The sequence below is a fragment of the Zootoca vivipara genome, chromosome 10 (assembly GCF_963506605.1).
Source record: "Zootoca vivipara chromosome 10, rZooViv1.1, whole genome shotgun sequence".
Lineage (NCBI taxonomy): Eukaryota > Metazoa > Chordata > Lepidosauria > Squamata > Lacertidae > Zootoca > Zootoca vivipara.
This window is the reverse complement of record NC_083285.1, coordinates 53401564-53414094: the sequence shown is the minus strand read 5'-3', so window position 1 is coordinate 53414094 and position 12531 is coordinate 53401564. Positions and strand designations below refer to the sequence as shown.

The following is a 12531-nucleotide window of genomic DNA, read 5'->3' as shown; positions in this document are numbered from 1 at the left end:
AATACCAACAGAAAATACACAACAAAAGAAATACACGAATAAACAATCAAAAACATTCAAATAAAACTTACCCTATCTTCTACCGTATTTACCGGTATCTATCTAGCTTCTACATCTTCATTTCAATATCAATATTTACATCTTATCTTGATCGACTTCCCCTTCTCTTCCTCCCTGGCTTCAAAGTTTTTAGCTTTCCTACTGCTTCCATTTACTTTCCTCTTGGGAATTCTACAAGATATTCGTTTTAAACCCAAGTTCTTTCAAATATATTCCGAATTTTTCCCAATTTTTATTAATTTTTTTATTTGGACCACCCCTTATCGAATTCGTCAGTTTGTCCAGATCAATATAGCTAATTAATTTCTCTTGCCAATCTCTAATAGTAGGGACTTCCTGGGATTTCCATAATTCAGCGATCAAAATTCTTGCTGCCGCCACTGAGTACAGAAATATCTTTTTATCTTTCCCCTCCCCCACTTCCTCTTCAACCATTCCTAATAGGAAAGATTCTGGAGTTTTCCTAATATTATATGTTATATGCATTTTAGGGGCATTTCCCCCATAACATTATATTTGAATATTTTCTTTAATTCTTCTAATACCCCACTCCAAAAAGGCTTTATCTTAGCACAATACCACCATACATGTAGGAATGTACCTGTTTCCTTCTGACATCTCCAGTACTGGTTATCTTTGACTTTATACATTTAATGAATTTTTACCGGCGGCAGGTACCACTTATAGAACATTTTTATTGATTTTCTCTAATTGCCTCTGACGCCGTAAATTTCCATGTTACACTCCAGCTCCAGAGTCTTTCTCATTTGTCCATTTCTATTGTTTTTCCCAATTCCATTGCCCATTTTATCATTATCTCTTTAGTAGTTTCATCCTTCACTTCCCATTCTAGGATGGTATTATACATTTTTGAAATAATCTTCCGTTCACTCTGTAATAGGTTCTTTTCTAATAAAGATATTTCAGACATAAATCCATTTCTCTTCATGTCTTCTTGGAATCTACTGTACACTTGGTAATACTGGAGCCACCCCGTCAAATGTTGTTTGATATCCTCATACTTTTTCAATTTAATTATCCCTTCTTCTACTTCTATTAAATCTCTATACTTTGCCCATTTTCCCTCATTATTTAATCTTTTCACTGTTATTATCTCAATTGGTGACAGCCATTTTGGTGTTTTGGGTTCCAACAAGCGTTTGTGTCTTTCCCATACCTTCAATAAAGATTTTTTAATGATATGTGTGTTGAACCCTTTGTGTATTTTAACCTTCTCATCTTGTAGATAGGCATGCCAACCCCACTTATTTTCAAATCCCTCTAGGTCTAATAATTCATGATTTTCTAGGGTGATCCATTCTTTTATCCATAGATAACTTGCGGCATCGTGATAGATCTTTAAATTTGGGAGTCCCAATCCTCCTCTCTCTTTTATATCAGTTAATAATTTGTATTGTACTCTGGCTGGTTTATTATTCCAAATGAATTTTATCAGATCTTTATTCCATTGTTTAAATTGTTTGATTCCTGTCCCCAAAATTGGTAGCATTTGAAACATGAATAATATTCTAGGTAAGATATTCATTTTAATCATTGCTATTTTCCCCAGGAGCGTTAGGTTTAACCTCTTACATATCTCTAGATCTTTTTTCACATCATTCCAAATTTTGACATAATTATCTTTCACCAAATTATTAGTATTATTAGAGATCCATATTCCCAATTATTTTGCCTTCTTTACCACTTTCAGACCCACCTTTTCTTGTAACCTATCAATCTCTTCCTTCCTTAAATTTTTAACTAAAACATTCGTTTTATCTTTATATTAAACCCCGCCAAATCGCCAAATTCTCTAATTTTATCCAGTGCCTGAGGTATACTTTCTTCCGGATCCTCCAGTGTGAGTATGACATCATCAGCAAATGCCTTTAATTTATGGATATCCTTCCCAATTGTTATTCCCTTAATTTTCCCTTCTTCCCTTAAATTTCTTAACAAAAATTTAAACATAAGATAAACAATAATGGAGAGAGAGGGCAGCCTTGCCTGGTCCCTCTTTTATACACTTCATTTCAATGGTACAGATATGGCGGGAAGGGAGGATTTACATAAGGAGATGGGTAGCACAGAGTTGATGTCTCTTTTGATGTAAGGTTGTAACAAAAGTATGCTTTGAAGTGACCTTCTGATGGGAGGTTGTAACAAGAGGTGTTGCGTGTTCCCAATCCCATGTTATTTCACTTTACAGGAAAGAACCTTCAAAGTTCCTGGCTTATCAGTATGCAGATAATGTATAATTAATTTGCTTGGGAAATCGCAAAATTCCTTCAGTAGCACCTTAAAGACCAACTAAGTTGCACACACGAAAGCTCATACCAAAATAAAAACTTAGTTGGTCTTTAAGGTGCTACTGAAGGAATTTTTTTATTTTGCTTTGACTCAGACCAACACGGCTACCTACCTGTAACTAGAACTTGGGAAATTGGTTTGCCTTTCCTGGGTAGCCTGACCATTCCTTTGAGATGGAAATCACCTTAATTCTTGAGACAATGGGAAAGTTCCTTCACACACCCCTCCCTCCTTGCAGAGTTCACACCTCCCTCCCTCCTTGCAGAGAAACATTTGGTCAGTTTGGGAGAATCAAAATGGCCCAGGACCGTCCCCCTGCACTGTTTCAGTTATACATACAGCTATGAACATTTAATTTATATATGTGACCTCAAAATTCTTACAACACGCCTTTGCAGGAGAACTGCAAATTTCAGAATGCTTCATCCCTACCTTGCACCCCTCCCTAAAATGTATATTCCTACAATTTCACAGGGTTTGGAGGGGCTCCTGTGCCTGTAGATTTTATCCACTCTGGCCAAAATAAGGAAAAGTTATAGCTGTTTTAGATGCCACATTATAGTGAATGAGGAACAAACAATTAAGTATTATACAGATCACCTAGGAACCTGCAGCACACATTGAAGTGGAAGAGCAAGAGAGACTTGGGAGTTTTAAAAATGCACAGATATATGAGCACATTCTCTCCTGCTTATTTCTTCTCTTGAGTTTTCCTTTGGGGGTAGAGATTTAGACAACAGGATGGCACTAAATAGAACTTTGAAACACACCATATATTTATTACTAGTTATAACTCTTTTTAGTTTGTTGAATACTGATTTGTATGCCAATGCTGTTGAATCCTGGAAGTCAAGACCCATGTTTGGGGCAATGACTCTTTGGTCGAGTAGAGATTTAATATCACAAAACAGATAGATAGACTATATAGACTATATATTTGGTAAGTCATATAATATAGATAGACTAGCAGATAGAGAGACTATATATTTGGTAAGTCATATAATGGTTTACTTACAAAACTCTTCAGACATCAGATTCATGTGCTTTCCCACATAGCAGTCAGAAAAGATACACAGGCAGTTTAAAATGTTTCTTAGTTACAAAAGGTAAAAAAGTTTCTAAACAATGTTAGAGAAAAATACTAGTTTCAGAATCCATTCTGGTCTTAAACAAAATAAGGCTTTTTAAAACCTTGCTCAGAACTCCTCTCATAGTGAAATCCACAGGGGAGAGGGAGGGAGAGGGAGAGAGAGAGAGAGAGAGAGAGAGAGAGAGAGAGAGAGAGAGAGAGAGAGAGAGAGAGAGAGAGAGAGAGAGAGAGAAATGGTAATCCATTTCTTCTCAAGCTGAAGGGTGATGACATAGGCTAAGCCTGGCAGGGCAGTTTACTAGTACAGTATGTTTTTAACCCCTTCATGCACTAATTAGATTAATACATGCTCAGGGGTCAGCAAACTTTTTAGGCAGGGGGGTGGTCCACTGTCCCTCAGACCTTGTGGGGGGCTGGACAATATTTTTGGGGAAAAATATGAACGAATTCCTATGCCCCACAAATAACCAAGAGATGCATTTTAAATAAAAGGACACATTCTACTCATGTAAAAACATGCTGATTCCTGGACCGTCTGCAGGCCAGATTTAGAAGGCAATTGAGCCGGATCCGGCCCCCAGGCCTTAGTTTGAGAAATGAGCCCCCCTTTCCTTCCCAGCTGCTGTTGTCATTAGCTCTTCCCAATTGCTCTAACATTCTCAGTAAACCTTAAAAAATAATGGCTAGGACTCTCTCATGGTATCACTTTCTGTTAAACAATAAATCTTACTTATTTACCAACTCTTAATTAGTGTATTTGCAGCTGGGTTGTATTTTTTAAATATGCAGGGTCATCTCCCAGTCAGTAATTTTAACCTTTTACAGCCTGAGAGGCTGTAAAGGCCTTTTGCTTGTCATAAATCAGGGGCCCTAGCAAGGAGAGCAAACAACAGTTAGAATGCTTAGCCGGCTGGTGCAGCATTCAAACATTTGCAAATATATCTTTTAAATTCATACAGGCCTCAATCAGATGCCTCAGTATGAGCTTTCATGTGCATACCAAAATAAAAACTTAGTTGGTCTTTAAGGTGCTACTGAAGGAATTTTTAAATTTTGTTTCGACTCAGACCAACACGGCTACCTACCTGTAACTAGCATTTTAAAGTTTAACATTTTCCTGACAGCAAAATGAAATCATATCCATCTCTCAGAAAATACACATTATTTATATAGGCGGCTTTAATGCTTTTGTGTCTTATAGTCATAAGGGTAGATAACACCTTGTGATAAACAGCAAATAAACAGTTACATTTCTGGAGCCAGAAATAAAATGAAGGAAAACATTCTGAAGCCATTAATTAGGTGACAGAGTTTAATCAAGACCTAATGTTAACAGATGCATCTTTTCTGAGTTTTATTTTCCTATACTGTACTAGACTCAAACCCATTTATCATAGGACAGAATATTTCAAAGGGCAAGGAGTTTTGAAATGACTTGAGCTCTATTTAAAAGATTGAAATGAAAGGATGATAATATACGTAGAACTAAATAATATTATTGGTGGTGTCTGCAAACTTGGTATAACGGTATAATCTTCTCTTACTTTTGCTCATTTTATATAGCTAAGACGTATAAAATAATTTCTCACACGGAACAGGATTTTTTTAAAAAAACATTTCTTATATAATAGTTATCAATAACATTCATCATTTATCTAGAATATTAAATTTGTAAAGTTCCCAAATTCATAACTTTTTCTAAAAATACTGGAGCTTGCATAGGATTTCAACCTTGATTTTTTTTTTTTTAGCAATAAAGTACACCGACTAACTCTCCTTTGTTTGGTCAAAAAACACTGTAAAGCTCAGTTGGAAAAATCCAGGGGTTATATAAGCTTTTGGAATCATGATCATGACTAGAATAGTTCCCCTTTAAAGTCAACCCCCCCCCCCCAAATCTTGTTTTTGGAAACATGCTTTCTCCTCATTGTGACTTCATCAGTTCAGCACTGAGTTCACTTGATAAAAAGATCTTAATCTCTATTTTTTCTACCTTACCTTTCTGCATAGTATTCAAGGTGGCTAATAATTCCATAATAATACAGCTTCTTAATTTTGCAATTCAACTGTGTCAGTAAAATAACTGCACACATTCTGGCATATAATAACCCTCCTGCCGAAGGTAATTTTTCTCAAGGTCACAAATATACAGTACTGCGATTCTCTGGCCCAAATACAAAATTTGCTTATATCTATGTGCCACTGGAGGGCAGTATTGATCTCTAGGAAGAGTAAGGAATTGGAAGCAGCCTGGGTATGAAATAAGATGGGAAGGAAAGGAAAGGAAAGGGGGGGAGAGAACCTATAGTTAAACCTGGCCCATTAGGTATGCAGCAGGCGTATCTTTGCTGACATTCTGATTTCAAGTTACAGTTGTGTGAAATAGATGTAATGAGTGCTTTGTCACAAGCTGGGATTTTTGCATGCAGTCAACCCTGAAATGAGCTGAGGAATGACATGCCAAATAGCATCTTACGGTTTTGTCACATTAGAAATCTCACCTGAGAGAATAAAACAGTCAGCCATGCACTTTAAGGCTGACATGAATCAGCACTCAGTAACCTGACCAGGGGACGAAAAAAGAGTTTCACTATTGTTATGTACTGAGCTGAATCCTAGAACAATAGGATTCAGAATCAGCGGGAGCTACCCAATCCAACTCCAGGTGGAAGTGAATCCGCAACCTGATTGGCCTGCTGGAGCAGCCAATCAGGCGGCTGGCAGAAGTGAATCTGCTACCTGATTGGCCTGTAGGAGCAGCCAATCAGGCTGCAGGCAGAAGTCAATCCACAATATAATTGGCCCACAGGTGTAGCCCTGAAGTAGCCAATCACGCAAGGCCCATTGTGTAAATAATGTATATAAGCAGATGGTTTTGGGAAAAGAGCATTCGTCTTCTCTTCTTCTCCTTGATGAATATGAGCTGAATAAAGAGCATGAAATTCACTCTCGACTCCGAGTATATTTCAACTATCTTCTGTGCCTTAGTTGTGTTTTAATCACATCCAAAACAAATATATCTGTAGCGATGCTTCCATGTTTATTGTGGGATCAGTGCTCCTCAGGCATGGAAGTTTCATGCACCATCTGTACATTGTTGTTGGCATCAAAAAATAAATTTTAAAAATCCACATTTCATATGTATTTACCCTTTCTACAGAAAACCCCATTGCTGCTGCTGTTTTTAATCTGTTGCCAATAACTCATCAGAATTATTAAGTCTCTGTTTGGTATACAGGTGGAGAACCTTTTGCCTTCCCAGTGTTGCTGAATGGCAACTCCCATCAGCCCCAGCAAACATGGCCAGCAGCCAGGGATGAAGGAAGTTGGTAGTTCAGCAACATCTAAATGGCCATAGGTTCACCACACATAGTCTAGAACAGGCATCCCCAAACTGCAGCCCTCCATTTGTTTTGGCCTACAACTCCCATGATCCCTAGCTAACACGACCAATGGTCGGGGAAGATGGGAATTGTAGTCCAAAACACCTGGAGGGCTGAAGATTGGGGATGCCTGGTCTAGAAGCAACTTCTATTTTGAAGGGATCTCCAAGGGGCATATTGAGTGTTACTTTTATATATATATATATATATTTGGACAGGTTCTCAAGGATTTTTAGCCACTTTATAGCACCTAGTGAGAATAAAGGGAGATAATCTATAATTCACAGGCTATGTGACTCTTGTGTTTAATTTTTGTACTTGGAAATTCATACTCGAATATTTTAAAAGACATAATTATGGCCATGTGCACACACTTTCCTGATGAGTGTATAGAATCCAAAAAATAGACTTGCACAACACATTCTCATGTTGTTTTTATGTGTATTTCCGTAATAGGAACCTGCTTCATAAGACAACAGTATTAACAAAATATTTAATTATATGGATTCAGACTCAGCCCCTGCTCCCCTCAGCAATATGAAGAACTGCTATTGTTCATCATATTATTAACAGGCAGCAGTGTTCCTGCCAGATTTTGCAGGGATACCAGTAACCTTTTACCAAGTAGTAAATCGACATTTGTGAAAGAACCCGTAATGAACTTAACAGTTTATTCCTACCAGCTCTTAAACTGAGCACAAATTCCTCACTAAATCTCTTCCACCACCTGCCTTGTCTGTTTATAGCTTACTAACCCCTTGTGTCATCTCTTTGTATATATGTCTAATTTATCAGTTTCTTGTAGATTGTCAGCAGCCTGCTGCCTCCATACCGCCACACGGCTCACAACTAGCCAGGAGGCAAGACTGCCAGACTGTCAGGTAATACTTGGCTAACTCTTCTCTCTTCTCCTCTTGCTCTTCACTGCATGCTGTGATCAGTCTGCCACGGACAACAGCCAAGCTTCCCACCCCACTTCTTTTCTATGCAGCTGTCATTCCTGACCCCACCTCCATTCCATCCTTCCACTTCTTAGTTTCTACATGGCTTGTGCTTTAAAAATAATAAAAGAAAAATCAAATATATATTTGATTTTTTGCATTAGTGTGTGCAAATACCAACTGGGAGTCTAGCTAAAGCCTAGCAGAGGAAAGCAAGAAGACTGCTGTTGTGGTTTGCAGCGAGGACAGTCTGTTTTAGGACGAATTATCAGCATCCTTGAAATGTCCCTCAAAGCAGAACAATTCAGGGATGTCTCATGCACTCAGTTACACTAAAAGCTCTTGATTAACATCACCATTCATTTCATAGGCAACCTTTCAGAGAGAGTCTGGGCTTGTGACTGAGTAACAGTTAATGACAAAAACATGGATGGAGAAGTTCCTGAGACAGCCTGACTTAATTTTATTAAATGACAACCCAGCCATAAGGCATTTTTTGGCCATTCAGCAAAGTTCTGTTTCTTTGCTGAGAAAAGGGTGTTACAATCTAATTATTTTTTATTTTGTTAACACAGTTCACGAGTAATGTGCTGCTGCCTTGCTATGATGGGATAGGGTTTGGATCTCTTATGAATTGCAAAACAATTAATTTAAGCTGGGTGTGTATGTTTGTTTGTTGGGAGCCATTTCAGTCACAATGGGAGATTACTGGCCAAATTATAGGTGCTGTTTTGCAGTTGCCTGGCCTCTCACAAGACCTATTTTCAGTGGTTATAATTTAAGACCCACAACTTCTGAAATGTTCAGAAAATAATGTAACTTGATTTCATCTTTCTCATCAAGTAAAATTGTGTAACCTGCAAGGACAGCCTTGTGCCCTTCTCTGGAACCTCCAACAAAAAACTAACATTACAGGTTTCAGTCAGTTGGGAAATGGTCCAGTACGGATGTAGTGAAATTAAGAAATATGGATGCATTTATAAATGTTTTTATAAAACACTAGAACTGCCACTAGAAAGCTTAGCTAATTCATTTCTTAGTGTTTATTGAATTTACAATCCATAGTTGGTCGGCTCAGAGTAAGATCTCCTTCATCCATGATCTGATTGTGGAGGCCAATCTGGTCTGTTTCACTAAAACCTAGGTGGATGAGCAGGGGGGAGTTGGTCTCACCCAGCTGTGCCCACCTTAGGTACACAGGGAGGGGGAGTTGCTGTGGCCTATAGAAATTCTCTTTCTCTCTAGGCTCTCTGTCCAGCCTCCCTGCCCAGCAGCCTCCCTGCCTGAGCTGACAGAGCTGATCTCAAAGGCAATGTTGAGGACTCTCAGACTCCGTGGTTTGGGGAGACTTCAACATCCATGCCGAGGCGACTGGCTCTGGGGTGGCTCAGGACTTCATGATTACCATGATGACCACGGGGCTGTCCCAACATGTCATCGGCCCATTGCATGTGGCAGGCCACACTCTGAACCTTGTTTTCACAACTGGACAGGAAGAAGGTGGTCAGCAAGTGGAGAATATTTACATCAATCTCTTGTCATAATCAGGTCACTTGCTGTTGAGATTTATGATTTTAGCACCTTCTTCCCACTGCTGAGGTGGGGGACCTATAAGGATGGTCTGCTGCTGGAGGCTGCTGGATCCAATGGGCTTCCAGGTGGCTCTGGGGAGTTTTCTGGCTGCTATGACTGTCACTCCTGTTGAAGCCTTGACCGACCTCTGGAACATCCAAATGGATAGGGCTGTTGATACGATCGCCCCTGAATGACCTCTCCCACTTTGCTGAGCCTGCTTGGCTCCTTGTTACAGTATACTCCAGAGCAGGGGTCAGCAACCTTTTTCAGCTGTGGGCCAGTCCACCATCCCTCAGACCTTGTGGGGGGCCGGACTATATTTTGAAAAAATAATAATAAACGAATTTCTATGCCCCACAAATAACCCAGAGTTGCATTTTAAATAAAAGCACACATTCTACTCATGTAAAAACATGCTGATTCCCGGACCGTCCGTGGGCTGGATTGAGAAGGCGATTGGGCTGCATCCGGCCCACAGGCCTTAGGATGGCTACTCCTGCTCTAGAGCTTAGCGTGAGGAAACAAGCTGGGAGATGGTCTGAACATATGAGTGGAGAAAAACTGCAGTCAAATGTTGATGAGGGCTCATCATCAAGCCTTCGTCGTGGCAGTAAAAGCAGCATAGAAGTCATGCATTGCATCTTTGTGTTGTCCAGCAGAGCTGGATATGGGGGGGATATGGGGTCTTCTACATTCTGGCCCCAAAGAGGTGACAGAATGAACAGTAACTTGCTGTGACTTGATTATAAAGCATTTAGAGGATAAAATTTATTGCACCTACTGGGACATTGAGGGATGCGGGTGGTGCTGTGGGTTAAACCACAGAGCCTAGGGCTTGCTGATCAGAAGGTCGGCGGTTCGAATCCCCGTGACGGGGTGAGCTCCCGTTGCTCGGTCCCTGCTCCTGCCAACCTAGCAGTTCGAAAGCACGTCAAAGTGCAAGTAGATAAATAGGTACCACTACAGCGGGAAGCTAAACGGCGTTTCCATGCGCTGCTCTGATTCGCCAGAAGTGGCTTTGTCATGCTGGCCACATGACCTGGAAGCTGTACGCCGGCTCCCTCGGCCAATAATGCGAGATGAGCGCCACAACCCCAGAGTCGGTCACGACTGGACCTAATGGTCAGGAGTCCCTTTACCATTACTGGGACATTAACTTCACCTCTTTAGAGGTGTCCAGAGCCCTGTTTACTAGTCCTCTTATGTTGAAGGAGTTTCAGTTGGGAAAGCTCCCTGTTTGTGAAATACTCTCCCCAGGGAGGCTTGCCTGGCACCTTCGTTACATACCTTTAGGTGCCAGGACAAAAACATTTTTCTTCCAGACCTTTGGCTAATTAAACAATCTATGGCCTTTTAAACTGCGTGGAGCGGGGGGCCGTTATTGTTTTTGTTTGGTACTATGTTATGTATTTTTGTGTTTTTATATTGTAAGCTACCCTGTGAGCCTTGGATGAAGAGTGGTATATAAATGTAATAAATAATAATAGCAATACTCTGACCTTTAAAACTTAAGATAATGTGTTTTCAGGATCCACCCTGTGGCTGCAATTTATCTTAACTGCTTTTAATGTTGAATTTCAAATTGTTTTAACCCACCTGACACTTGCTGGTAACAGATGATGATGTTGATGATAATTGGCATAGCAAGAGTGCACAGAGACTTGGTGATATATTAATCATTTCCCCCCTTTTTGTTTTCAGTCCTGATGTAGCTCTTCCAGAAGAACAGCCACATTCCAGCTCTCAGTGTGCTCCCATCATCTGTCTACCTAAGCCTCCTCCTTAAGCCTAATATTCATATGCAACCTAAGAGTCGGGGGGGGCGGGGAAGCCCCCACAAAGAAACTGAGTCGGAGTTCTCACAGCAAAGGTAGTTTGCGCCAAAGGAACCATTAGGCATTGCTGCCTTTTTGCTGCATTGATGAGTCCGGACACATATCCATGGTCTTAAAACAACTGAGGATGTATGGAAGAGCACAAAGTACAGTGCCCGAACTGTTCAAGAAGATCATTTAAGGTTCCTCTGGTTACATCCAGATAATCATGGCTACAGTTTGGATGTCAAAATATGTTTGTCCCAGCCATTTGGCTTGTACTGATAATATGCTGGGAACTTAAAACTATTGAAACAAAAAAAAGAAAATGTGTTACAAAACCTGATTTTGACAGTTGAGCCACAGCCACAACTCTAGTTTTTCTTTATGTGGATTAAAGGGTGTTAAATACCTGTTTTCATTTTATTTATATTTGCACCATGAGTTTATTAGAAATACAGTCCATGCCGTGTGAATGAATGTTGTTATTCTGGGTTGTTTTTGTTTTTTTAAGTGACACAGAAATTACCTAGGGAATGATTTCCCCCCAGTTAGGGATTTTGTTTTGTAACTGAGGATTGTTCACTTGGCCAAAGTGTGTGGCCTGGTGTTCTCTTTTTCTTAATTGCACAAAAAATGTTGAAAGTGTGTTGAATTGGAATGTGAACTTTGGGGGCATTGCAGAAAAAGCTGGATGTGCCTAAATCCCGTTGAAATAAATAGGCACAGGGAGAAGCACTTGAAACCCACCAACATCAACAGAATTCAGGCATGTCTAACTTTTCCTGTATTGTGCCCATTGACTTGTACTTTTCTGCTGCACTGGTATTGTTTACGCACTTATTTTATAACTAATATGATATTAGCTGCTGGTTGTTGTTTTAATACTTCACTAGGATCTGATTAAGCTGAAAATGGGTTTTAGTGAACAGTGCATTTAATAATTGTTTCCCTGTGGTTAACTTTTGTGTTTTGGGGAGGTGCTTGTTTTGTTTTAGGGATTTCCCTCCCTCCGTTTTTGCATTTCAGATAAGCTGATGACTTGGTGCTGCTCATTTTTCTGTTCGGTATCTGGACAAAAAAGAAAGAAAAAGGAAATGAAGTAAACATGCTGTGTTTTATGACTGAAATGTTCAGGATGTTCTTCACTTGCTGCTCCCAAGTTCAGTGTTAACCAGGTTAAAGCCTTCCCTTGGCAAACGAAAGTAAAGTAAAAAAGCAGAGGTAATAAAAAATAGTACATTTCCAGCTGCACTGGGTGGTGAATTTAGCTGTGCAGGTGGGATTAATGTCTTGGACTGAAGATAATTGTTTTAAATTATTGCTCTAGTGCATTTTCCCCTTGCCAAAACCCCCAG

At 39.8% G+C, this 12531-nt stretch overlaps 1 protein-coding gene across 4 annotated transcripts in view; it reads left to right on the top strand.

Moving 5' to 3' along the window:
• Positions 1–12531, top strand: part of BICD1 (BICD cargo adaptor 1) — a 148152-nt gene extending 135621 nt beyond the window's left edge. For 2 of the 4 annotated variants that reach the window (XM_035126583.2, XM_035126582.2), the window contains 2 exons: positions 7649–7724; positions 11061–12531. In XM_035126583.2, coding sequence (XP_034982474.1) covers positions 7649–7724; positions 11061–11145 — 161 coding nt within the window. In that variant the 3' untranslated portion in view covers positions 11146–12531. The remainder of the gene's footprint in view (positions 1–7648; positions 7725–11060) is intronic. The other 2 variants (XM_035126581.2, XM_060279954.1) reach the window with 2 other exon arrangements.